This window comes from Ammospiza nelsoni, chromosome 20 (genome assembly GCF_027579445.1).
Source record: "Ammospiza nelsoni isolate bAmmNel1 chromosome 20, bAmmNel1.pri, whole genome shotgun sequence".
In the NCBI taxonomy this organism is placed as follows: Eukaryota; Metazoa; Chordata; class Aves; order Passeriformes; family Passerellidae; genus Ammospiza; species Ammospiza nelsoni.
Genome location: NC_080652.1, coordinates 3,298,660 through 3,325,426, shown reverse-complemented (window position 1 = coordinate 3,325,426; position 26,767 = coordinate 3,298,660). Strand labels below are relative to the sequence as shown.

Genomic DNA, 26,767 nt, shown 5'->3' with positions numbered 1-26,767 from the left:
GGGTTCCAATAAAGTCAGGGCTTCTGGCCTCTCATCCTTCTGACCTGGAGTCTGTGGACAGGTCACGACACGAAATTAACGCCATGCACGCTGAAACTTCTAAGGTAAAAAGAAGAAAGTTTATTTCTTGACTTTGATATATATAGACTTTCAAAAGTGACCCTGAATTGGAGGATGAAACTGTTACTTCTCTAATGGCCCTGGTTAAACTAACAGTCTATCAAATTTCTCCTTTTCTAGAAAAGAATACAAAAACCATCATGATTTACATAAAAATGCATGAGAAACTCCATTACAAAAATTTAAATTTGAGAAGGCTTAGAAGAAGTTAAAAGAACAGGGTGACATTCCTTGTTGAGTTTGTGAGGGTCTTCAGGATGAGGTGAGAGATGAGGATCTCACTCCATGTTCTCAGAAGGCTGATTTATTATTTTATTATATATATTATATTAAAAGAAAATTATCTACTAAAACTATACTAAAGATAAAGAAGACATCAGAAGGCTATAAAAGAATGGATAATAATAATCTGTGACTGACCAGAGTCTTGTCACAACTGGACTGGGATTGGCCATTAATTAAAAACAATTCTCACAATCCTTCAATCAAAGATGCACCTGTTGGGAAGCAACCTCCAGACCCCAATCCAAGCAATCAGAAAATTATTGTTTACATTTCTTTTCTGAGGCTTCTCAAGAGGAAAATCCTGGCAAAAGGATTTGTCAGAAAATATCATGGTGACAGTGCATGAGAAACTCCATTACAAGAATGTAAGCATCAGAAGGCTTAGAAGAGCAGGGTGACGTATGTCATTCCTGGCTCAGGAGCAGAGCAGCGTGCTCTGGATGAACTGGCAGAGGCAGGGGATGCTGCTGTGGCCCAGGTGTCCCCCTGAGCTGGCCCGAGGCAGCCGGCCCGTCACCAGGAGCCGCACGTAGCACGCGCTGAACAGCACCAGGAGCTGCTGGGCCATGGCCTGCAGGGAACAAGAGATCTGTTAGAGCAGCTGTGTCACTCTGCCCCGTGGTTTATTTGGTGTGGGGTCACTGAGATGAGCGATGGAAATGACCCTGGCTCATCCCAGGCTGCAGGGGCTGAGGGAGGAGGACTGGCTGCTCTCTGCTTCCCCTTTAGCTTGGGGTTTTGTCTTAGCCCAGACCAGCCTGACTTCAAACCAGCCACTGGTTTAAAATGTAGAATTCAGGTTTTTCAGGGTTTCCTCCTCCTCATGGCTTCAAACAAGCCCCTTGTTTTAAACCAGGCTTCAAACCGGAATTCAGGTTCACAAATGTGGAATTCGGGATTTTCAGGGTTTCCCCCTCCTCGTAACTCCAAAAGCAGACACTGGTTTTAAACCTGGCTTCAAACCAGCCACTGGTTTTAAACCAGCCATTCGTTTAAAATGTGCAATTCAGGTTCACAAATGTGGAATTCAGGTTTTTCAGGGTTTCTTCCTCCTCCTCCTGACTTCAAACCAGCCACTGGTTTAAAACATGGAATTCAAGTTTACAAATGTGGAATTCAGGTTTTTCAGGATTTCCTCCTCCTGCCTTCAAACCAGCCTCTCGTATTAAACCTGCCTTCAAACCAGCCACTGATTTAAAATGTGGAATTCAGGTTCGCAAATGGGGAATTCAGGTTTACAAGTGGGGAATTAATATTTTTCAGGGTTTCCTCCTCCTCCTGACTTCAAACCAGCCACTGGTTTTAAACCAACCATTGGTTGGTTTACACATGTGGAATTCAGATTTTTTTCAGGGTTTCCTCCTCCTCCTGGCTTCAGACCAGCCACTGGTTTTAAACCTGGATTAAAACCGAACCTGGGCTGTGTTATTTGGGTCCTGGCTGTCCCGAGGGCATCACCTGCCCCAGCTCTGCTCCCTGGGAGCCCAGCCCAGCATCCACAGGGATGGGAGGGGAGGCATGGAGAGATTCCTTCCTTAACCAGCCCCTCCCAGCTGTGCTTTGTGCACTTCAGCCCCCAGCCCTGCCTCCAGGCCCTGGCAGCCCACATCACTCACCTGCAGGGGACACAGGTAAGGGACACTGGGGACAGCCTGGGGACACGGGCAGCTCCTGCCCCAAGCCCGCATTGGGGGCGGTGGAGCTGAGCAAGGACAGAGAAGTGGCCCAGGTCCCCTTGTGGCCAGCGGTGCTGGCACACTGTCCCCACAGGGGGTGACACCGAGTCACTGCTGGCCTGCAGGTGGCCCTGGGGACCTGCCCACCCTGTCCCTGCCTCCTCGGGCTTGTTTTGGCCTCTAGACAGCCAGAGAGCTGCAGGGATGTCGCCTGCCCTGAATTCACTTAGTGACAGGAAAATAAATCAAAATCATCCCATCCGTGCTGAGCAGGAATCAGGGCACATTTGTGGCTCAGCGTGGCACAAGTCTTTGAAGGCACTTTCCATGGAGGGGAAACAAAGGCTGGGCTCATCCATGGCTCAGCTCAGCCTTGGCAGGGCCATCAGGTCCCTGGGGGGAGGTTTTCTCCCAAACAGGACCCTTGGGACCAGCAAGGAAAAGCCCAATCCATGAGTCCCTCAAGGATTATCCCCAGCTGCTCAGACAGCTTTGAACTCAGGTTTACAAATGTGGAATTCAGGCTTTCTTCTCCTCCTGGCAGCACCAGGGCTGGAGAAGGTCTGTGTGGGCTTCCAGGTGCTTCTGCTGGAGGAAAAGGTGGTGTCCCCCTGGCTGGGATGAGTTTTGGAGCTGAGGTGCCTCAGGGGTGATTTGGTGCCTCTATAAAGGGGATATTTCTCCTCACCTGGGGTGGGCCCTCGGGGATGAGGTGCAGGAGCTCACTGCAGGTCACAGGATCTTTATTCAGGGTCACCTCTCTGGATAAAAGAGGGGATTCTTCACATGGAGCCTCCTCCTCCACCCCCAGCTCGGGCTGAGCTGCCACGTCCATGACCACCCAGAGCTTGTTCAGCCTGTGCCTCAAGCCTGCCTGCAAGAGAAGGAGATTTTGGGGCTCTCCAAAGGCAGGTAGCAGTGTTGTCCTGTGGAGAGCCTTTATAAGGTACCATGGATTTAAGTCCTAGGATTTCCCATCCCAGGCAGCAGTGGTGTCCTGAGGACAGAGTTTAAAAGGTACAATTTTCTCTTGTTTTGCACATTTTTCACTCCTGGAGTTTCCCATGCCCAGCACTTGGAGCTGGGTGTCCCTGCCATGGCCTGGCTGCCCTCAGTGACAGTGGCTGCTCCCAGCACCATGGACACAGCCTGGCATGGAGAATCCTGTCTTTAAAAACAGAGTTCTCTCATCCCCTGTGTGAATCCAGGAATTGCTGTCCCTCCCTGGGCTGAAGCTTCCAGGGAGATGAGCAGCCTGGAGATTTCAGGGCTCTCACCCCACAAAAGCAGTTCATTGGATATTTACTCACCCACAGAGAGCAAAACATTTTCTGAAGGCCAAGAGGACAAATTTTTTATATAATTAACTCAATGCAGCAATTCCTGCTCCTCCAGGCTATCCCACTTTTTCCAGGAGGACAGCTCAAGGTGGCAGCTGTTCCAAGGTGTTGCCACATGCTTCCAAAATTTGCCTTTCATTCCTAATGACTTTCTGTCATTAAAGCTGCACTGTTAATTATCCAGACACGTACATTCCATGGGGTCTGGACAAATTCCTGCTGAACTGGGCAGGGACAGGTGCACTTCATTCACCTCCCAGTCTGTCCAGTTCCCAGGGTACTCAAACACTCATTTGTCCTTGCCCATCTCCATCCCAGGCCAAAACAAGCCCGAGGAGGCAGGGACAGGGTGGGCAGGTCCCCAGGGCCACCTGCAGGCCAGCAGTGACTCGGTGTCACCCCCTGTGGGGACAGTGTGCCAGCACCGCTGGCCACAAGGGGACCTGGGCCACTTCTCTGTCCTTGCTCAGCTCCACCGCCCCCAATGCGGGCTTGGGGCAGGAGCTGCCCGTGTCCCCAGGCTGTCCCCAGTGTCCCTTACCTGTGTCCCCTGCAGGTGAGTGATGTGGGCTGCCAGGGCCTGGAGGCAGGGCTGGGGGCTGAAGTGCACAAAGCACAGCTGGGAGGGGCTGGTTAAGGAAGGAATCTCTCCATGCCTCCCCTCCCATCCCTGTGGATGCTGGGCTGGGCTCCCAGGGAGCAGAGCTGGGGCAGGTGATGCCCTCGGGACAGCCAGGACCCAAATAACACAGCCCAGTGGCTGGTTTGAAGCCATGATGTTAGGAAGGATGAAAGTTTGACAAGAAAGTCTCACAGATGTGTGTGCTTAGCAGAAAGATTTTAAAATGTTGAGTCTGATGAAGGAATAGAGATGGAAGCAAGTTTTGAGATAGAAGAAAATAATTGCTGAGCCAGTCTCACTGGATAACCAAGGAGGCAAAGGGTGTGTTAGTTAAAAGGGGTTTTTATGGCTTAGAGCAAAGGATAAACCCACCCCAAACAAGAAGATGTTTGTACCAAGCAGAAAGAGAGCACAGGCAAACAAGTCAGCAAAGTTGCAAGTAGAAAAAAGATCTCAGAATTTTCCACTGCAAGAAAACTGAAAAACAACTTCTAGCTTAAACTGTAATGTACTGACTTTTAGTGATTGGAGAGCAGTAACATGAACATGGTAATTACAGTAGTTATGATGGGCTATAGATAATAGTTAAGGTATAGATTGGTTCTGCTGTATGAAGATGCTCAGCAAAGAAAAGTCTATAATGCATTGTAACCAAACCCAAAGGGTCTCCAGGCCTGCCTGCAGCTGGAGCTGACAGCTGTGGGCACAGCTCTGTCACCCACCACCCTGGGCTGCTGTAACCTCTTGGATGGAATAAACTGCATTTTGGAGAGCCCCTGGAGTCCCACATCCCTCATTTCGGCTCTTACAACATGAGGAGGAGGAAACCCTGAAAAACCCAAATTCCCCATTTGTAAACCTGAATTCCACACTTTAAACCAGTGGCTGGTTTGAAGCCAGGCTGGTCTGGGCTAAGACAAAACCCCAAGCTAAAGGGGAAGCAGAGAGCAGCCAGTCCTCCTCCCTCAGCCCCTGCAGCCTGGGATGAGCCAGGGTCATTTCCATCGCTCATCTCAGTGACCCCACACCCTCAGCTGCCCTAAACCCCTTCCTGCTGTCTCTCCTTTGTTTCTAGGGATTCACTCCACTGATTTTTCACAAAATTGCCCATTCTTAGTGCTGGTCATGGGACACTTTTGAGTAGAATTTTCCAAGAGCAGCGTGTTGGGGATGTGAGTCCTGCCAGCTGAGGCAGCCAGAGCTATGTCCTTGTGCATCTGCTGCACCTGCCAGCAGCACAGGGATGCAGGAAAAATGCAAAATCCAGAGGGTTAAAATGGATCTGACATTGGAGCAGACAGAGCCATTGTAAATCTCTGGGTTATTTGCTGCTCTCAGGCAGTTTTGGGACAGGTAGGTCGGGGTGAAGGCTCCCTGGATTAGTCTTCTAATGGACCATGCTGTCCTGAATAAATGTTGTATTCAGGTTTGCAAACGTGGAATTCAGGTTTGCAAATGTGGAATTCAGGTTTTTCAGAGTTTTCTCCTCCTCCTGAATGACTTTTCCCTCCTGCAGTGTTCCCTGTCCCCTTCTCTGCTTCACTCTGGCTTCTCTCTCCATTTGTATTTTAAGCCTCTCTCTGTGTCTCTTTCACCTTCCTTCAACACCTTCTTGGAGCCTTAAAACTCTCTTCATTCCCCTAAATCCCTGTCTAGTGCAGAAAAATCCTCTCTGAAAAGGAGCAAATGAGCCCAAGGTTTTGTTTTTCTCCATGTTAGAATTTTTGGGGGACTGTTTGGTTTTCTCCCTCTTGTTTTTTTTTTTTTTTGTTTTTTTTGTTTTTTTTTTTTTTTTAGCAGTTTTTCAGTTTTTGTTTGGTTTTTTTGGTTTGGTTTTTGGGTTTTTTGGGGTTTTTTGCCATAGGAACTTTGCTATCCCTCTGCCTATAGGCAGAATCATCAGTGGCACATAATTATAACACATTTTTAGGAACAATTGTCTGCACTAATGAATCCCACTTTAATCCTTTAGACTCATTATTTCCAATCACTTTTGGGCATATCTCAATCCCCACTCACAGAAGAAATAAAAACATCCCAATTCCTCATACTCTCCCCATAGGAAACAAAGCAGATCCTAGGAATGCCATCCTCTGGATCACAGCATCAATAATAATTGTTTCCAGCAGGAGGAATTTATCCAGGAGGGATCTGACCAATTTCCACTAATTCCCTGAGCAATTTCCACCAAGGATACTTGCAGGATGTTGTGTGGTCCATCCAGGACATCTGTAATCCCCAGGATTATGCTGTGTTTGATAAAGATTTCATTGACAGCTGCCAGCCTCACATCTGTGTTCACATTTAGCTGTTAAAGAATGCAAGGAAAAATAACACAATCCACAGCAAAACTGCAGCTGGATAATCCCAAATACTGCAGCTCTGAAAGGAGAACAGTGGGGTTGATTTCCATGTCATGTTCTCCCTTCCACCCCCCAGCAATCTCCTTTCCCGAACCTCTGAACCCCCACATTTGCCTGGTCTCCTCTTGGAAGAATAATTTGCTCCATATCCCCCTCTGGATTTTGAATCAAGATTTTTCAATCTCATTCTTCAGCCAAAGAAATGGTGCCAGTGATGCCAGAGGCAGCAGGGAATGCAAGGAGGAATCACCAGGAGCAGGGCAGGAGCTGGGAGCAGCTCTGCAAGGGTTGCTCTGCAGGGTAACCCTGTTGGGGCCTCTCAGTGCTCAAAGAAGATCCAGGAAAGCTGGAGAGGGACTGGGGACAAGGGATGGAGGGACAGGACACAGGGAATGGCTCCCACTGCCAGAGGGCAGGGCTGGATGGGATATTGGGAATTGGGAATTGTTCCCTGGCAGGGTGGGCAGGCCCTGGCACAGGGTGCCCAGAGCAGCTGTGGCTGCCCCTGGATCCCTGGCAGTGCCCAAGGCCAGGCTGGACAGGGCTGGGAGCACCTGGGACAGTGGGAGGTGTCCCTGCCATGGCAGGGGTGGCACTGGGTGGGATTTAGGGTCCCTTCCAACCCAAACCAGGCTGAGATTCTCTAACCCTCTGCTCTCCACCAGCAGGAGGTCTGAGCCAGCCTGAGCAGCTCCAACCCTTCCCTCTCAAGCATTCCATCCCCTCCTTTGGCTGCAGAACATCCCTTGCCTTCCCTGAGTGCTGTAAAATTGTTCCCTCCTCCCTGGATCATTGTATTCTCTGCCTGCAGCCAGGAAATGCCCCAGCAGGAGGAATCCTACTCCCCTCTCTCCACATTCCCACTCCAGGAGCCTCCTCTCACCTTCCTGTGGTGCCCATCAATGACCAGGATCACCAGGACAGTGAGAGCCAGGGTCACCAGTGTCACCAGCACGCCAGCCCCCCAGGAGTGGCCCAGGGAACACAGCTGGAGGGTGGAGTAAAGGTTTGTCCAGAGAGAGATGTAGAATACCTGGGGGAAAATAAAGAGGCTGGTGAGAGTCACGAACCCATGAAAGTGAGAAAAGTCACAGCAAGAAGGAAATAGCAATTCTTTCTCCCTTACAAATTAGGTCCCATGAGATTTTTCACGGGGTGAGAAAGGACAAAATTTCTTTCCAATAATAAATAGAGCAAAGAAAGGATTGGAAGGACTGAGTGAGCTCTAGTTTATTTTAAAAAATCACCACTCACCAAAGACAAAGAGTGAATTATTAATGATGATTCATCCCCAGGAAGGATTTCAGCTGAGTTCTTCCATTTAGATGAGGAATGCACTCACTGAGGCATATTGATAATAATTCTCAGAGTGCCTGGATTTAGAAAGTTCCTATTTCAAGGTGGTGCAGACACCACTCCATTACAGTAATGCTCAACCAGGGGGCACTGACATAGGGTTAAAGGGCTGGGTTAAAGTCAGGGAAAAATGGATTCCTTCACCTCAGAGAGGATGGATTTGGGCAGGAGATTGCCTAGGAGCAGGTGTGACATGTAGGGCATGGCATCATCTCATAATGACAAAATTCAGGTGCACCAAACCCCTCAAAACTGAACATTGAACATTCCCAGTATCAGTGAAAAGAGATTTGCATAATGGCTATCAAAACAAACAAACAAATAAACAAACAAACAAACAAACAAACAAATAAATAAATAAATAATATTTGGGTTTGATCACACCCTCAGCACACTGCAAAGCACCAGCCTCACAGCAGATGCTCGTGGTTGGGTCTCTGAAGAAGTTTCTTTCACCAGAAGACAAGACCAAAAGTTGACTGATTTGTTTGTCTAAATTAACATCAGGACCAGAATGCCTTCAGGTCTTTAAAATCAAGTTCTAAACCAAGCCTATTGTAGGTGCTGTCACCTCAGCAAGTGCTGGTCACCCATGGACAGCCTGGGTGGAGACAAGACACCAGACTTTGGTGGGACTTCACTAACAGGGTGGAGAGAGGCCCTGCCCTCCATCTGCAGCAATTCTTTGAGCTGGAATGTCGGAATTCAGGACATCCCTCTGGCTGTCCTGAACTGCTCGAGCCCCTGGCACAGAGCCCAAGACACCTGTGACTTTGATTATGACCCATGGAAAAAATTACCAACCTTATATGAGGATCTGCAAGCCACAAAAGTCTAAGTAGAATGATAGTTAGCTTGTCACAGGGTGAAAAGTGGATTTACTGGGGTTTTTAGAATGGGGGTTCAGGAGGCAAGATGGAGAAATCTGGGCATGTCCAGGCTTTCTCCTTCTTCTTCTTGGCCTCCATCTTCTGCTGTGGTGGTGACACTTTTGGATTGGTTTAAGGTAGAAGCTCACTGTCTAACATAAGTGATGGGTATTGGAAAGTTATGGTAAATAATGTACACGTAGTTTTAGTATAAAAAGATAACACCACCCTGAGGGCAGTCAGTGTGCCTCTGTTTGACCTGCTGAATGGACCTCGACAGGCCAGAGAAAGAATTTTATAGATAAGAAACAATAAACAACCTTGAGAATGAGAATAGAGGAGTTCTGACTCCTTCTTCAACTGCTGGGCTGGGAAAAGAGATTTTCTAATGCATTTTGGGGTCATCCTGACCAGCAGAAGTCCCAAGACTGGAATTGCCAAGAGAACCCACCAGGAACGTGTCAGAACCAAGATTTGCTGCCCAGCCCTGCTCCCTCCCTGGGCACAAGAACCCGGGTGCCAGGCTGGGCAGCCCGCAGTGCCCTCACCATGGCCATGGCAATCTGGCAGCCCCTGGAGCTGTAGAACAGGTACCGCCTCACTTGGGGGCTCAGCACTCCCTCCTGGACCAGCCTTCTCCATGGATCCATTGGCACCTGCCAGGAACAGACACAGAACCACAGCCAGCCTCCAGGGTGGGCTCCAGCCCCAGCAGAGCCAGCTGGGCAAAGCTCCTGGGTGCTGGGGCTCAGTAAAGAAGGATGTTGTGTAAGAGCCTGAGATGAGAGATGGGGGACATCAGGCAGCTCTTCAAAATGTTGTTTATTGTCTACAAAATGCTGCTTATTGTATACAAAATTTTGTTTATTGTATATTACAGCTCTTCAAAAGGCTGTTTATTATATATTACAGCTCTTCAAGATGCTGTTTATTGCATACAAAATGCTGTTTGTCGTATACAAAATTCTGTTTATTGTATATTACAGCTCTTACAAATGCTGTTTACTGTATATTACAGCTCTTCAAAATGCTGTTTATTATATACAAAATGCTGTTTATTGTATTTTACAGCAGCCATGGGTTGTGGTAAAGTTGGCAGCTACAGCTTTATGCAAGACTGAAGCCCCTTTGGTTCTGAATTAAAATAATATTTTATATTATATTTTATATTTATATTATGTTTTAACATAAAGGAAATTATATATTAGGAAAAATATATATGTATTATATAAAGAAAATTATATATTTTTTTCTTTGCTGAGCATCTTAATACATGCTAATCAACCACCATCATATACAATACTTTTACTATTACCTATAGCCTATCATAACTATCATTACCATATTACAGTCAATATTATCCAGCCACATGAGTTAGCATGGTAGAGTTTAAGGCTAAAGTTGTTCTTCTCTTTTCTTGCAGTGAAAAATTTTTAGACCTTTTTTCTGTGGCAGCAGCTCTCTGGCCACAGAGAGCAGCACAGCTCTCCCAGGCCTTTCTGGGAAAGGCTGTGAGAAGATCAGAGAAAAGAATGAGAAACAATTCTTATCTCCACTTGCCTCACCTGTTGTTGTGCACATGTGGAATGTGTTATGGAGCTTTGTTTACCAAAGGGTGGTTTCTTAATTAGCCAGTGGTGATGGTGTTTGGATTGGAGGAGCAATTGGGTCCAGGTGTATCATAACTGTCTATAAAAGCAATGGGTTCCTTAATAATGAGATATATAATAAAGAGATTGATCAGCCTTCTGTGAATCATGGCACCAATGCTAATTATTATCCAGCTGGAGGCCACTGAAATGACATTTTTCTATTTGTCACATCTACATGTTTGTTTGCCTGTGGTATCTTTCTGCTTTTCCTGAGACCTATTTCTACTTGGTAAAAACATCTTTTTTGTTTGTGGTCAATATATATCCTTTGCTCTAGTCATAAAATCTCCTTCCAGCTCAAATTAACCTTTGCTTTTTTAGTTGTCCACTAAGACTGGCTCAGCAATTCTTAATTTAGACATCTGTTATTCTTCTATATTAAAACTTGCTTCCATCTCTATTCTGCTCTCAGGTTCTACATTCAGAGATCTTGCTGCCAAGCACACATAGCTGTGAGACTTTCTTGTCAAACTTTCATCTTTCCCAACAATGCAGGACACGTTGTATGGTGCAAAAAAAGAGGATCCATCCCAGTTTATTTCTCACATCCCCTTTTATAGGGTTTTTTAAGAACATCCCCTGTCTACTCCCAAGTGGTCAGTAACAAATTGTTATTCTGTATTGATTGGTCACTCAAACCTTCAGAGTGTACGTGCAGGAAAAGTTGTTTGTGAGAGATAGTTTTCATTTTTCTATCTAACAGTGTAAAAACAGTTTATACAAGTGGCTCATGTTTATCAGAGCCCTAGAGCTCTTTCTCAGGGAAAGCAGGTTTTTTTCCACAGTCCTAGAGCTCTTTCTCAGGGCAAACAAGTTGTTTTTCTCTGCTGCAGGACTCTGTTCTCACCAAGAGCTGTCAGCTTTCTCATGGTTTGTTGGCTCGAGTCAGGATTTGGTTTGTAGGCCTTTGGCCTGCTGTTTCACTGTGAGAAATGAATTTATGGAACATTTTTAAAGTTTGATAGAAGCTTTATATAGCATGTATAAATTTTATGTGTAAATTTTCTGCAAATTCATTTCTCACATTTCACTACAACTCCTCGTGGGGCTCTGCAACCCCAAATGTGCGTCCCAGAGCTGCCTCCCACAGGGAGCATCTCCAATCCCACCCACAGAGCTGCCACAGACCCAAAATTGTGTTCCTGCCTCAGCTGCAGTGAGTAAAACCTGCCTGGGAAGGGCAGGGACAGTCACAAGGGAAGAAAATGCCTTTTTGTGATGAAGGACAAGACAAGGCAGATGTCCCAGGGATGTTCTGCCCTATCAGAGTGAATTTTAAGCAAAATTCACTCCAAACTATCTTCAAAGAGTTTCTTCACAGAGATTTAAGCCAAGTTCATCCCAGTTGACTTCCAGCCCACAGGGAATAGACTGAAGTTGGGCTGAAACAAGCAAATCTCAAACCAAAAAAAAACCCCAAAGCCATCTGGGCCGTGGGTGTAAATGCAAATTTTGCAAATCCAGCTGGAATTAACTCCCAGGGGAGCTCACCTGGATGCCAAGGGACTGCAGTTTGTCAGCACAAAGGTCCATGTCAAAGGAGGAGCTGGGGCAGGTGTTGTCCATGCTGAGCACCAGCAGCACCTGGCCTTGGGGGGGTTCTGCAAGAGCCCAAAAGAGCCATGAGCACATCACCGGGGAGCTTTATCCCACAGCCAGGCAGCTCCTGGCAAAAGGGAGCCTGAGAACACAAACCACCCTAGTGTGACTTAAACTGATCCAGAATCTCCTCCTTGGCCATTGCTAAGGAGCTCTGCAAGCAGCCTGAAACCCTCTGGAAGGAAACAGACTGCAGAAAGGGAGGAAACCCCAAAAAACATCCCAGGAGTGAGCAGCCAGAGATAACATGAGATAACAGATGCTCTGATCAGCAGCCCAACCATGTTCTGCCTCAGCAACCCCTGACTGGAAGTGTGGAGGTCAAAAGCAGGCCAAAGGCCTACAAACCAAACCCTGACTCAAACAACTTGTTTTCCACACTCTTAGAGATCTTTCTCAGGGAAAACGAGTTTTGGAATTGGATGGAGCAGGTTCTAACACATTGCTGGTGGGTTTTCTTGGAATTGCCAAGAGAACTCCCAGGGATGTGTTAGAACCAGGATTTGGGTTCTTGTGCCCCGCTCCCTCCCTGGGCACAAGAACCCAGTGCCAGGCTGGGCAACCTGTGGTGCCCTTACCATGGCCATGGCCATCTGGAAGCCCCTGGAGCTGTAGACAAACCAGCTTTGGATTTCTCAAAAAACAGTTTTGGCTTTCTGATGGTTTCTCTTGGCTCGAGTCAGGATTTGGTCTGGAGGCCTTTGGCCTGCTGCTTCACCACCACATGGAGGGACAATGGGCTCAGGCTGCTCGGTGGTGCTGAGGCTCACTGCCCTCTTGGAGACCCCCATCACCATAAAAACCAACTAGAGCAATGAATTCAAGCGCTTTCCAGCAATCCCTTTGCTTGGGAATGTGGCAGGGCAGTCCTGGAGCACCCCCAGGCCCCCCAGCAGCGTGGCTGCAAGTGTGGCTCTGCTCAAGGCTCTTCCAGTGTCAGCTCAGGGCAGGATCACAGATGCATCCTAGACTCAAGTCAGGAGCCTAAAGAGTGTGAGGACAGCCTGTCCTAGATTTGAGGAGCAGCACAGGAGAGCTGTGATCTCCAGGCAGCCCATCTGGCACCCACCTAGAGCTTACACAAGCTGTGCTGCAGAGAGAGGAAGAGTTTGGGCCTGAGGAAGTGGCTGAGATCCTGCTTCACTGAAAGGTTTCACCCTAATTTCCTTCCCCAGGGGACACTGAGAGCAAACATGAGGCTCTGCTGGAGGGTGTGGGGGGTGTGAGTGAACAGCAATCCATGGCTCTGCCAGAGGGCTCCAAGGCCTGTCCAGCCTGGCTTTGGACACTTCCAGAGATCCAGGGCCAGCCCCAGCTGCTCTGGGCACCCTGTGCCAGGGCCTCATACCCTCACAGGGGAAATTCTTTCCCAATATCCAATCTAAACCCACTCTCTGTCAGTTTAAAGCCATTCCTCATTGTCCTGGCACTCCAGGCCCTTGGACAGTCTCTCTCCATCTTTCCTGAAGCCCCTTCAGGCCCTGCAAGTCCACCCTGAGGTCCCCCCAAAGCTTCTCCTCTCCAGGTGCACAATCCCAGCTGTCCCAGCCTCTCCTCCCAGCAGAGCTGCTCCATCCCCTGATCCCCCTGGAGCCTCCTCTGGATCTCTGCAGCAGCTCCAGCTCCTCCCTGTGCTGGGCCTGGGCTGGGGCAGCTCTGCAGGTGGGGTCTCACCTGGGCACAGGGGCACAATCCCCCTGCCCTGCTGCCCCCAGCACAGGTCAATTTTCCCAAAGATCTATCAGCTTCAAAGGTCAAAAGGAAAGGCCTTGTAGGGGCTGCTTGTCTATAGGTTGATTTGTTCATTACTGCATATCAGGCATTAAAAAAAAACCTCGAAGCATCTCCATCCCCTTCCCAAACTGCTGAAACATCCACAGTGTTTTGGTACCTTCACAAGTGAGATGCTGTTAAAGAGCATCTTTGGTAAAATCTGTCAGTGGTTATTTTAAGGACACTGAGCTCAGATCTGCCTCTCCCTTTAGCAATGAGCTACTCCCTTACCTGGCACCCACTGCGGGGCTCCTTCCTTGAGATCATTCTTGCTGTACAGGAGGGAGGACCCATTTTTCTCAGTTCCACCAGTCTGACTTTTCTGGGCCATGCTGAAGGTGTGTCTCCTGTGTTTTCTGGTCAGAAATTCAGCATTTCTCTCTCTAATTCAGCATTTTTCTCTCTCTCCCTGCTGGGAAACACCAAGCAGCCCCACAGCAGCTGAGTGGGGAGCAGATTGTGAAACCCTCACTCCCACTGCTGCCTTCCTGCTTCCCATGAGCCACGAGGCATTTTTTAGCCCTGAAAAGAGAAAAAGAACATCCCAAATCTTGCAGAGACAGCAAATAAAGGATAACAACAGAGACTCTGCTCCTGGGGGATGTCAGCACCTGGTGTTGGCCAGTGTGAGCTCAGTACACACTGATTCACTTTTTATGTTTGGTTTTTGATGAGAGGTGGAAAAGTTATCCTTAAACATTCCTTAAATTATCCTGACATCCATCAGCATTCACATTTTGCAAGCAATTAGCAAGGAACAGGCAGGGTTTCTCCTTGCCAAGCCTCTTTGCCATCACCTTCAGAAGGACCTGGAGCTGGTGGAAATGCCCCTCCCTGGAAATGACACAGGGACAGATCCTCACCACAGGAGGGGAGAAGTGCAGATGAGGCAGAAAAATGCATCTGCTGAAGGCAGAGTCAAGCAGGAGCTCCCACCCACAGCAGTGAAGCCTTTGAGGGTCTCTGCTTTCCCTTCCCTTCTCTGCTTTCCTCTCCCATCTCCTCTCTTTTCTCTCTCCTCTCTTTTCCTTGTTCTTCACCTCTGTTTTCCCTTCCCCTCTCCTCTGATTTCCCTTCCCCTCTTCTCTGCTTTCCTTTCCTTTCTCCTCTCTTTTTCTCTCCTCTCTTTTCCTTTCTTCTATCTTTTTCTCTCTTCTCTTCTCTTCTCTTCTCTTCTCTTCTCTTCTCTTCTCTTCTCTTCTCTTCTCTTCTCTTCTCTTCTCTTCTCTTCTCTTCTCTTCTCTTCTCTTCTCTTCTCTTCTCTTCTCTTCTCTTCTCTTCTCTTCTCTTCTCTTCTCTTCTCTTCTCTTCTCCTTCCTCCTCTCTTTTCCTTTCCCTTCTCTTTTCCATTCTCCTCTCCTCTCTTTTCCTTCTTCTTCTCTACTTTCCTTTCCCCTCCCCTCTCCTCTGGAAGTTCTCCCAGCACACTCAGTGCCCAAGGTTTTCCAGGTGTTTTTCCCCTGCTGACACAGCTCTCTGACCTCCTGCCAGCACCTGTGGGTGGCTGTTCAACGCTTGGAAGACTCTGGAGTTTATTTTTCAATTACCTTCCACTCCAGCTCTCCAAAACCACCACTCACTATTTAACCTCTGCTCAAACCAGGAGCCTGTTGCTGTCTCCTGGTGGGAGGAATCTCTCACAGATCTCACCCACTCTCCTTTCCAAAGGGGATTGATTTGTTTCTGAATTTTTTTCTATTTTTTTCTGATGGTTGTGGCTGTATTTACCCCCTTGCACAAAGCCAGGACAGTTTCTGGTTGAAGAATGTCAGAAAGGAAACGGAGGCAAGAAAAACAACATGGAAAATACCATGGAAACACAGGAGGAAAACATGGAAACACAGAGGGGAAAAACCATGGAAACACAAGGGAAAAAAACCTTGGAAACACAGGGGAAAGACATGGAAACACAGGGGAAAAAAACCTTGGAAACACAGGGGAAAAACATGGAAATACAAGGGGAAAACATGGAAATACAAGGGAAAAAAAAACCCAAAGGGCTGAAAATTCCTTTAAAAAGCTGAAACTTATAGGATCCTAAAGAGTCTGAACTTAAAGCATCCCTGAAAACTTAAAGGATCCAAGCAGGGAGTGTGTGCCCACAGGATGGGCACAGCACCTGCTCTTCACCTGCACAGGTGAGGAGAGGTTCCCTGGGTACAGCTCTGCCATGGGGATCATGGGCACCACGTGTCACAGGGCACATCCCAGCACCAAAATCAGACTGGGTTTTCTCACTCCTTTCCCTCTTTTGCCACCCAACAGAAGGGAGTGTAAAATCAAGACAGAAAAGCCCACAGAGGACAGACACAAAGAGGAAACTAAAGAAAAAATAAATTAAAAACTGAAGTAAAACCTGATTAGAACCAACCACCCCATTGCTGCTGCTGGCACATCCATTTGGAGATGAATCCAGGCTCTCTGGCTCAGATGACGAGGACTTGGGGGCTTTGGAGGACAGGAGGTGACGGTGGAGGTGCAGCAGCCCAGCCATCCCCAGGAGGGAAATGCTGGGAGCTCCCCAGCCAAAGCAGCTTTGTTTTTACCTCTCAGTGCAGCACAGTTTGGCTGTGTTGCCTTTCCCTGCAGAACTGCCCATTTGGGGGATTGGATCCCCCCAAAGCTCTCTCTGATCCCTCCTGAGGCACCTCGAGGAGCAGCCTCTCCTCTCCTGCTCCCAGGCTCTGTGTTCTCTACATTTCTTCTTTTTCTTTATGCAATGCCAACACCCCTCTGGTCAATTCACTTCCTTCTTTTTTGGACACCTCCAAGCCCTCACCAAACAGCAGAGAAACACCCAGCAGGTCCTTCTGCCTCATTCCCAGAGCAGCCAGCAGAGCCTTACCTGGTGCTGGGAATGCAGCTCAGCCTCCTCCTCCTCCCTGTCCTTTAGGTGCCACTGTCCCACTGTGCACTGCACAGGTGCCACATTGTGCCACCCCCAAGCAGGAAGGTGCTGGGTGAGGTCCCTGTGTCCCCTGTGCCTCCTGGAGCAGGGATTTCCCAGCCCTGTGCCCCTGGCTCCCCCTTCTCACCCTGAGCTGCACGCAGGGACTTGCAAAATCTCCCTGGTGCATGTGACTGCCTGTGGCTGGCTCAGAAATGTGGGTTTAACCCTTTGTGCTTCCCCAGAAGTGTTCCCATGCTGGTTTTCAGAAATGTGGGTTTAACCCTTTGTGCTTCCCCAGAAGTGTTCCCATGCTGGTTTTCAGAAATGTGGGTTTAACCCTCTGTGCTTCCCCAGAATGTTCCCACACCAAAGGCACACCCCCAGGGGGAGATTCTCCTCCTCACCTGCAGCAGGGTGGGGGTCCAGAGCTGGAGCTGGAGCCTGAGGAATGTGAGGAGCTGAAGAGTGGCAGAGACAGGAGGCTCTCCCCTTCCTCCTCCTCCTCCTCCTCTAGGATCAGCCAGGCAGGATTCAGGAATTACAAATCCCACAGTTGCACCACATCAGTTCCTGTGAGTGTTTCAAGAAGGGCTGGAGACATCAGAAGAGGCAAATACAGATCTCAAGGCTGACAAGAGGTCACTGTTCACCAAAGGGTCATGGAAAGCACTCAGGAACAGGGATGACAGCAGGGCAGGAGCTGTAGCCCTCCCCAGACCAGGCTGTGCTGATGTGGAGAAAGTTTCCCTTCCAGCGGCTCCAGAAGAAAAGCAGGAGGCTCAGGCACAGTCAGATGCACATGCTGGAGTTGTTAGCCTGACAATGCTGAGACACCATGAAAACCAAATTCCTTGGCCTGAGAATTGTGGTGTCAGAGCTGCCCAAAAGCTGCAGGATCCATGGAGGGCTGGAACAAAGCAAATCCAGGGGAGGAAGGTTGAAAGAAAATGAAAAATCAGCTCTTGCAGTGTCTGTGTGCACTTCCTGGAGCAAAGGCTGCTCTTCTGGAGGGATGGGTTCTGCTCCAGAGCTGTGAGTTCAGCCCATCACGTGGCTCCACAGGCAACAATTCCAGAGCCACTCATGGGATCCTGTTCCACTGGAAACTAGCAACACCATCCAGGCACTGGGAAAAATCCCATAAATCTGTCACCAGCTCAAGGCCCAGCTCCAATCCCCACCCAAGACAGGGCCATGGGAAGCTTTGAGTTCTTTTGCAAATGCTCCTCATCAAAAGTTTTGGCTTGGTTTGCTCCTCACCCACACAGAGATGCTGACAGGGAACACCAGAAGCCACAAGCACTGCCAGCTCTCTGCAGGAAATGCTCCAAGCAAATTCCTGTGGGACAATCACTTGAAAGCAGTGAGGATAACAAACTGAAGCACAGCCTCTGTGCCCCTCTTGCTTGGCAAGACACAAAAGGTCTTGGCATCAGCACCTCCAGCAGCAAACTCCTGCTCACTTGAGTGTTGGGATCACCAGAGGCTGGAATGCCAGCATGGTTTGGGTTGGAAGGACCTTAAATCCCATCTGATTCCACCTTCCACCAGCCCAGGCTGCTCCCAGCCCTGTGCAGCCTGGCTTTACCCTCCCTTTACCACATCTGCTGCCTCTGGGGGGTCCCCCCAGCCCATTTTCCCAAATTCCTGCAGTGCTGTGCAGCTGCTCATGGATTGCTCCCAGCTGATGTATTTGATTTCACCTTCCTCAGTTCCTCCTCCCTGTAGGGAGGCTCAGGCTATTGGTTTCAGATCATTTCTCCCACTTATCAAGATCATTTGGAGTTGTGATTCAGTGCTCTGTACTGTTTGTATCTCTTCCCAGCTTGGTGCCCTGGACTTACATTGTACTCCCTGTTCCACCTGCTGCATTAATGAATATATTACAGGGAGGCTGATTGCAGGGAAATGAAAAAATCTGCTTTTTCAAGATAGAAATTTGAGGACTGTCCCAGGCTGACAGTGCCCATCTCCCCCATCCAGCCTCAGGAATAACCTCACCTTTATCACATCCTTCATGTCATTTCTGAGGTCACTCTTCAGCACCTATTTGGTGTCTCAATGCTTTAAATAACCAGACACACACATTTAGTCTGCTTTTGCCTATTCTGACCACGTTCTCTCTGTATTTACTCCATGTTTTGATAAACTCAGCTCCTTTGCAGTATTTGGAATCCACATCCCTGTGATTCCAGCTTTTTTTTGACCACAATCTGCATGTGGTTGCAGTTTTTCTCCACATCAGCCTTGTTTGGACTGTGCACACTGCAGCCAACATTGGCACATCTCATTTTCTTTTGATGAAACTGCATTTTCAGGGCAGAACTGTGCCATCTCTTTCCTATTTTTTTCCCTAGCGAGCCTTAATTAGGAGAACAAAGTTGTTGAAAGCCTTGTCTTGCCCTTCTCCTCCCTTCCTGCACACAAAGTCCTTTCACTCTGCGTTGCTGGATTTTTTTGTCAGCAAAGCTGACAGATTGACAGTCATTAAATATAAAAATTTATTTTACACTACCCATAAATTACAAGTTTCAAATGAAGAATGACACTTGCTTAAGGCACTGAGTCTGATTCTTATCTTTTTTTTTTTTCCTACTTCTGCCTTTTTCTTATGAAGACTTAAAGTATTATTCTTTTTGCTATGGTAATGCAAAAACCTCTTTTCTTGAATCTCAAATTAAAAGAGGCAAAGCTTGCTATGTGCCTGGGATAATGATTCAGCTATTGATCCAGAAGATGTTTTATTAGATTATTTTGAGGCAGATGAATGTAATTTAATACCAATTTATTTTCTATTCCTATGCTAGTCCAAGATACAATCTTTTCTGCATGAAATTAGCACTTTCTCCTTTCAACCTCAAAGAAACATTACACTGTGCTCCTTCCTTGGATTAGTTTGGGAAAACTTTTTCAGCAGAACATTGATCTGGAGAGTTCTCAATATTATTTTCTTTAAGACTTTAAAGCCAAGACCTCAGCTGGGACACGCAGGTTTTTGCCTTGTCTTTCCTATTGTGCATTAATGCAAGAGCTAGTGAGGAGAGATAAAGGGGGAAAGAGATTCCAGAGGAGGAAAAAAGAAGCAAAAAGGGAAAACAGAGCAGGTTTAATGCAGGCAGAGAGAAGGGAGAGGAGCTGCATTATGTTTACACAGTCATCTGTCACCTCCAGGGGACACTGCAGGGTGGTCCTGCCCCACAGCAGCAGGACAGCACCTGGGATACCCCATCCTGCTGCTCATACCTCCCATGGGCCAGGAACTGCTGCATTTTCTGCAGGGTCTCCAAATTCTGCCTGCTCTGAGGTCAGCTGGGCTCCAGGGTGGGAGAAAACAACAGGAGCTCAAAGCTGGGGATGGCAGGAAAGGGATGGAGGGACTGCCAGCAGCTCACTGGGCTGGATCTGCCATGAAAACAGCTCCAGATTGAATGAAGATCATCAGGAACTGTGCACTGACCTCACAAAAGCAGAAAAATGAGGAATTTAAGGTTGCCAAATGTGGGCTTGCCCCTGGAATACCCTGAATTCCCACCCAGCACAGCCAGCCTGGCAGCTCCAGGCAGAGAGGGGAAGGGCCCCTGGACCTCCAGCAGCAGGAAAATGTCCTCACCCTGCTTGTGAAAGTGCCCAAATGCAGCTGCCAGGGGAGCCCCTGCTAAAGCACTGCCAGCCAGAATTGCTGCCCCACTAATGAGAGCTCTCTGGGCCCCAGAGCTGGGGTTAGAGGTGATTTCCTTCCTTTATTTCATAAGATCACAAGATCAGAGAACACCCTGAGCTGGAGGGACACCAAGGATCATCAAATCTCACTCCCGTCCCTGCCCAGCCCCCCCAGCAGCCCCACCCTGGGCACCCCTGGCAGCGCTGCCCAAAGGCTCCTGGAGCTCTGGCAGCCTCGGGGCCGTGCCCATTCCCTGGGCAGCCTGGGCAGTGCCAGCACCCTCTGGGGGCACAGCCTTGCCCTGAGCTCAGCCTGAGCTGCCCTGGCCCAGCCCCAGCCGTGCCCTGGCTCCTGTCCCTGGCCCAGAGCAGAGATGGGAGCTGCCCCTCGGGAGGAGCTGCAGCCCCGGGGAGCTCTGCCCTCACTCTGCTCCAGCTGAGCAACCCCAGAGCCCTCAGCTGCTCCTCACAGCCCCTCCAGAGCCTTCCCCATCCCTGTGTCTCTCCTTTGGACACTCTCACACTGCAGTGCCCCCAGGAGCAGGAGCCAGGTGCTGTTTCCAGGGATGGGAGCCCAGATCAAGGCAATCTCACAGAGGTGTGTGGGCCCAAAGCAGCTTCTGCTCTTTCTGTGGTACACAAGCAGGCTGTGGCTCAGTCCTGACGGATTGTCACAAACCCCCAGAGTGGTTTGGGTTGGAAGGAACCCTCAGAGATCACCCTGCCTTCTCTCTGCCTGCAGGGACACCTCCCACTATCCCAGGCTGCTCCAAGCCCATCCAACCCAGCCCTGCACACTTCCAGGGATGGAGCAGCCACACTCCTCTGGGTAGAAGAGCAGCAGGAAGTATTCAGATACAAATTTGTTCTAACAGCTGCTGTGGGCTTCACTCCTACTCCTCAAACTTCCTGCAAAATGCCCCAAAAATCAGATTTCAGGGGCAAGAAGCAGCATGTCCCACTCCATACCTGTGTCAGGATTGTTCCTGCAGAGCATTTCCCTGGCACAGCCTGGCTTAGGCACACAGAGCAAGATGAAAGAATCTCAACTGGAAATAAAATCACTGCACAAACCAAGGCAGCCTTCCTGGAGAGCAGTAATTGGAAATGCTTCCTTCAGTGCAAAGTTGGGAGTCACTCTCAACAGTTAAGTTTCAGGGAAGTATTATTGAAAATTATTATTCTTGTAAGACATTAACACTTCTGCATGTTCTAAAGGGAGCTTCTTCACAGCACATTTGCCAAGGAGATATAATCATGGTGAATTTTTTCCCCCCTTTTTCTCCTGCTTCTGTTCTAAAGAAGAATAAAAGTCCTCATTAACCAAGGAAAACTTATGAAGCAATATGAGAAAGTGGAGCACACACTTCATTTTTTCTGGACAGAGTCTCAGTCTGTTACTGATAAGAGAGGGAATGAAATTGCTAATTACAGCCTGGAGCAAGGAGGGCTTTAGGAGTGTCCTGCTGGAGCCTGAGCACCTGCTCTCAACAGGGAGAAATGTCTCATCTCCAAAGGACACAGTGAAATTACCATGGCTGCAACCTTTTATGAGGCCATAACACCTCTCCACATTACAGCACATGGATTAAAACTGCTTTGATCCTGTTCTGCTTGTACCCACCTGGCTTCTCTCCTAGCCTGGCACATTTCACCTTGCAAGAAGCGTTTGTTTGAATTTTACAACCCGTTTAATAGCTTCAATTCCTGAAGAGATCCTTCCAGGAGTACATTGCACTACCATAAAATATGACAAGGAGACCCCAGAGCTGCCTGCAGGTCTCACATCCACATCCATCCTGCTCTTTTCCCTCCCTAGCACAATTCCAGAGGTCCAAGAGGCTTTGCAATGCCTCACTGAGGAGCTGTGGAAATTAAGATGTTCTGTCTGAGGAACACAACAGCATCCAGGAGGCTCCTTGCAAAGATCCCAACCTGCACAACTCCTGGGCGAGATCAGGGACATGCTGAGGTCCCTTTTCCACAAAAAGCCTGGAATTTGAACTCAACAAAAAAGGAAAGCTGCATTTAATATTCTGCTGGTAAGAGGAAGAAACCAAATTAAACCTCTCAATTATTTGTGTGTATCTTTGATTAAAGAGCTGGAAAGTGATGCAGACAACTCCAGAACTCTTCTTTCCCTCTGTTCCCAGGCACAGGATGCTGCAGGATTCAGGATGACCTTGGTATAAACACGCAGTGACCAGCACTGGACCCAGGGAAGGGTAATTACTGTGCAGCACCTGGCTATCAAACTATTCCAATGAACTGGCACCATTTTATTTCCCCTAATGGTCACAAGAACATTTGTTCCTGAAGGTTTTCAGAATGATCTGGCAGGTAAAGCATCAGACTGGAGCCAAGAGGAGGAGCTCTGTAATGGGTTTTAACTTACCTGCTGTGACCTTCAGATATTGGCTGTCTCTCTTAAACTTTCTTTTATCAACACTTGATGGTCACTCTGCAGAGTCCAGACTTGCAAGGTGCCCAGCAAGACCTGCCAGCATTCCCAGAACAAGTGAGCAGGAAGAACCAGACTGAGCAGAGGCTTTGGAGTGAAGTGTTTTACTTTCAGGTGTCATAGTGCCAGACTTGTACCTCAAGCTAACAGCAGAATATACAGAGGATTCATTACAGAGAAACTCAAGCACCTGAAAATGTTCAGCCAGGATTTGTACAGCCAGAGAATTCTTCTTACAGGGTTTAACCCCTGTGCAGAGGTTTAACAACACACTGAGAAATGCAGTTTGGTCAACAGGAATACAGGTTTAACAATTACTGACACAGGCCAGCAGCTCTCTCCCTTTTCTATTTCACAGAGGGAAACTTCTCATTGAATATTATCACCAGGGAAAGGGATCACTCCTGTGCCAGCTGGAAAATATCTATTTAATAACTCAGCACACATCTGACACATGGCCACTTCATGTTTCAACAAGCTCTGAATCCATGTCAAAAGAGAAACTAAGAGAACTCCAAGGGCTCACTGAAATAATTTAACACACGGACAAGCAGGACAGGGAAGGTATGGCTAAGAGCTGTACATTGCACCTGAAGCTCAGCCTGGACTCCCAGCAGTGCCAGGACTCTGCTCCCTGCTGCCAGCACTAGCCATTGATGCGGTAATTCACGTGGATCTCGGGTTTGATGTCACACACCAGGGACAGCAGCTGGGACATCACCACCTCCCGGTTCTTCTGGAAGTTCTGCTGGATTACACTCATCTTTTCCTGAGTCTCCTTCTCCACTTCAGTGGTGCAGCTGCCATGGGAGCCAAGGGCCTACAAACAGCAAAGGAAAAAAGGAATCACCATGCCAAGCTCTGTATTTTGTTTCTGAAGCATCTCACGCATTAATCTTTTTTGAGGGAACATTAATGTTAATGTTAATATAAAATAAAGTACTGCTGCATTTTTTTGCTCAGATTTCACCTTAAACTTGTCCACATATTTCATCATTAGCCCCTCTGCCTTTTATCCTCTTTTATAGAATCATCAAATGGTTTGGGTTGGAGGGGACCTTAAAGATTATCTTGTTCCAACTCCCTGCCATTTATCCCATGAGTTTTTAAGGAATGCCCGAAATACGGGTCCTGCTGTACAGACAGCTGGAACCCCTGGGCACAACTGCACTAGAGAGTGCAAGAAAAGTAACACCCAGGAGTCACTTCAAGCACAATTCCCACCATCCCATTGCTCCTACCCTTGGAGAAACTTTATAAAAATCTCACCCTTCCCTTCTGGTGACCAGGGACACAGCAAGTGGTCTCTGCCATGTCAGCACCATAGGAAATGAGCCTGTGACAGGAGCAATGAGCTCAGTCTCTTTTGGACACTGCTGCACACAGCAGCTTTTGGGAGGCTGTCACTCAGGAGCTCATTAAGCTCTTTCCCTGCCAGTTGAGACCAACACACCCTGCCCTGAGCCACTTCCACGGGATTTTCTGGGACACGTGGCTGTGCCTCACAGGAAGGCACTTGGGGAAGTGCTCTGCTGTAACTCACTCCACCCTGAGGGTGCAGCCAGGGCAAGGCAGCCCCAGGGGCTGGAAACAAGAGAGTGATGGAGAACACCAACCGCTGCCTCCTTGGCCTTGAACTCCTTCTCCCTCTGCAGGCGGTACTGCTCGATCTCGGCCTGGGCCTCCTCCTTGGCCTGCTTCAGCCGCCGGTTCTTCCCTGCTCCGCAGCACAAACCAAGGCAAAGAAACAGGAGAAAACATTGAGAGTGTGTTTTCCTCATGCACAGCCACCACCACAGTGTCTGCTCCCTCTGCAGGAGCAAACCAAGCTCCTCCCTGAGTGTGCTGATGTCAGGAGGAGCCCAGCAAACCATGGCCAAGGTCACTGAGCCAGGAGCTCCCACCACGGAGCAGTGAGAGCAGGGGGACATATCAGGCAACATCAGCTCTGGCTTAGTCACAGGATGAGTCCCAGACTGGTTTGGGCTGAAGGAACCTTAGAGATCATCCCATCCCACCCCTGCCATGGCAGGGACACCTCCCACTGTCCCAGGTGCTCCCAGCCCCGTCCAACCTGGCCTTGGATCCAGGGGCAGCCACAGCTGCTCTGGGCATCCTGTGCCAGAGCCTGCCCACCCTGCCAGGGGAGAATTCCTAATTCCCAATATCCCACCTAACCCCACTCTCTCTGTCACTTTCCATATAAAAAGTCTCTCTCCCTCCTTTTCTTTTTAAGGCTCTGGAAGGGGCTCTGAGCTCTCCCTGGAGCTTCTCTTCTCCAGGTGAGCACCTCCAGCTCTCCCAGCCTGGCTCCAGCCCTTGTAGCAGCTCTGGTGCCTCCTCTGGATCTCTGCAGCAGCTCCAGCTCCTCCCTGTGTTGGCCAGGGCTGGGGCAGCTCTGCAGGTGGGGTCTCACCTGGGCACAGGGGCACAATCCCCCTGCCCTGCTGCCCACGCTGGGCTCAGCCCGGGATGTGTCTGGCCCTAAAGGCCATGAAGGCACTACAGGCTCATGTCCAGCCCCTCACCCACCAGAACCTCCAAGTTCCTCTCTGCAGGGCTTCTCCCAGTAAATTCTCCAAGTGTGTACCTGTGTTTAGGATTGCCCCAATCCACGTGAGTGTGCAGCTTTTGTGAGATCCCCAAAAAAAGCCCAATAGAAAGAGCATTAAACCTTAGTTTTGCCAGACCGGCTGTGAAACCAAGAGCAGTCCTGGCCATTGCCTCAACTTCCCCTCCTGGACTTCCCACCACATTCTTCCCTCTCAGATTATCACCACTGGAGTGAACTGCAAAAATCTTCCTCTTGCAACACTGTCAGGGGGTTGAACTGCAAGCCAGAGCAGGCATATAAACAGGGATATACATATGTACTTGTTTAAAGCAGAAAAGATTTGCAAATTTGGGGGTCTTTGCAACCAGAATTTCTCTTGCACAACAGGAGAACCGAACTTGGATCTATTAGGAATGAACAGCTCTATTAATTACTGATATGGAAACAGACTAGCTCTATTAATTACTGATATTGAAACACACTGTTTTCACCACCTGAAGGCAAGAAGGACAGTGAGAGGCACAGCCAAGCCCCAACCCAAGGCCAGGTTATGGTGACCATGTCCTCCAGAGAGCCAGGAGCCCCCAAACTCCTGAACTGGGCTCTGCCAGGAGGGTCCCGGTGCGGCTCCGACCCTCACTGAGCCACTGAGCCTTCCTGGGGAACCTCCAGCGCTGCTTTCTTGGGGTCCCACAGACCCCCGAGCACACAGGGGCAGGGCTGGGGATCCCTGAGCACACCCTGGGGCAGGGCTGGGGGATCCCTGAGCACACCCGGGGCAGGGCTGGGGATCCCTGAGCACACCCTGGGGCAGGGCTGGGGGATCCCTGAGCACACCCGGGGCAGGGCTGGGGGATCCCCGAGCACACCCGGGCTGGGGGATCCCCGCCGCCCTCAGCGCTGGGCCGCAAGGCCTGAAGCGGCCGCGCCAGGCCAGACCGGGCCGGGCCGAGCTCTCTGGCCACCATATCCCCGCGGCGGGGCCTGGCGTGCCGGGCCGTGCCGTACTCACTCTTGCGGGCCTCGGCCACCTTCTCCGCAGCGCGTTTCTCGGCCTGCAGCAGCTGCTGAATCCCCTGCGACTGGCTCGCCATGGCGGCCGCTTCGTCCGGCCGGGCCGCGGCAGCGTCACTGCGTTACGCGGGCCACGCCCACATCGCTCAGGCCACGCCTTCGGCCACGCCCCCTCATAGTGATAGTCCATAGAGCGCGGTGTAAGCCCCGCCTACAATTCCATCCCTGACGTTAGGCCACGCCTACTAACACTCGTATTACCTTAGCCACGCCCCTGTACTGCTTGGCCCCGCCCCCATAAGGCCAGGCCACGCCCCGTGGTTGTGAGGGGAGACCCCGGCCGAGGCTGGTTTGGGCCTCTCCGTGCCCCGCTCCTGAGTCTCTTCGGTGCCCAAAATCCACTTAAACCCCTGAAGGAAGGCGCTTCTGGGGTTTGGTTTGGTTTCTTTCGTGCTTTCTAATCGCTGAAACTGCGGCAGCCCCTGGATGAGCAGTGACAAGGGCACCAGGGATGCTTTGGTCTCTCCTGGGCT

General features: G+C 49.3%; 2 protein-coding genes across 4 annotated transcripts; both read right to left on the bottom strand.

Moving 5' to 3' along the window:
- Positions 1–97: 97 nt before the first annotated feature.
- TMEM268 (transmembrane protein 268) lies at positions 98–22,766 on the bottom strand. Of its 3 annotated transcripts, XM_059486296.1 has the most exons (10): positions 22,601–22,766; positions 16,950–17,452; positions 13,887–14,177; positions 11,775–11,884; positions 9,180–9,287; positions 7,290–7,439; positions 6,241–6,351; positions 3,963–4,040; positions 2,770–2,955; positions 98–976 (listed from the first exon to the last, which is right to left on the bottom strand). In XM_059486296.1, exons 3-10 carry the CDS (start codon positions 13,984–13,986, stop codon positions 821–823), a joined length of 999 nt encoding a protein of 332 aa, XP_059342279.1. In that variant the 5' UTR covers positions 13,987–14,177; positions 16,950–17,452; positions 22,601–22,766; the 3' UTR covers positions 98–820. The 3 variants fall into 3 exon arrangements, with proteins under 3 accessions (XP_059342279.1, XP_059342281.1, XP_059342280.1); XM_059486298.1 differs by lacking the exon at positions 9,180–9,287; XM_059486297.1 differs by lacking the exons at positions 16,950–17,452; positions 22,601–22,766 and adding an exon at positions 16,501–16,877.
- ATP6V1G1 (ATPase H+ transporting V1 subunit G1) lies at positions 22,755–26,376 on the bottom strand. Its single transcript, XM_059486299.1, has 3 exons — positions 26,233–26,376; positions 24,283–24,383; positions 22,755–23,486 (listed from the first exon to the last, which is right to left on the bottom strand). Exons 1-3 carry the CDS (start codon positions 26,312–26,314, stop codon positions 23,313–23,315), a joined length of 357 nt encoding a protein of 118 aa, XP_059342282.1. The 5' UTR covers positions 26,315–26,376; the 3' UTR covers positions 22,755–23,312.
- Positions 26,377–26,767: the final 391 nt, after the last annotated feature.

Bases quoted from the DNA above. Each gene is read 5' to 3' on its own strand.
- TMEM268 (XM_059486296.1), bottom strand. From the start codon at position 13,986: ATGGCCCAGAAAAGTCAGACTGGTGGAACTGAGAAAAATGGGTCCTCC. The intron at 7,440-9,179 runs GTGAGGGCACTG...ATTTTCCCCCAG, and splicing joins GCCAGATTGCCATGGCCATG to GTATTCTACATCTCTCTCTG. The intron at 977-2,769 runs GTGAGGAGAAAT...TGTTCCCTGCAG, and splicing joins TCCCCGAGGGCCCACCCCAG to GCCATGGCCCAGCAGCTCCT.
- ATP6V1G1 (XM_059486299.1), bottom strand. From the start codon at position 26,314: ATGGCGAGCCAGTCGCAGGGGATTCAGCAGCTGCTGCAGGCCGAGAAA. The intron at 24,384-26,232 runs GTGAGTACGGCA...GCTGCGGAGCAG, and splicing joins GGTGGCCGAGGCCCGCAAGA to GGAAGAACCGGCGGCTGAAG. The intron at 23,487-24,282 runs GTTGGTGTTCTC...TGCTGTTTGTAG, and splicing joins TCAAGGCCAAGGAGGCAGCG to GCCCTTGGCTCCCATGGCAG.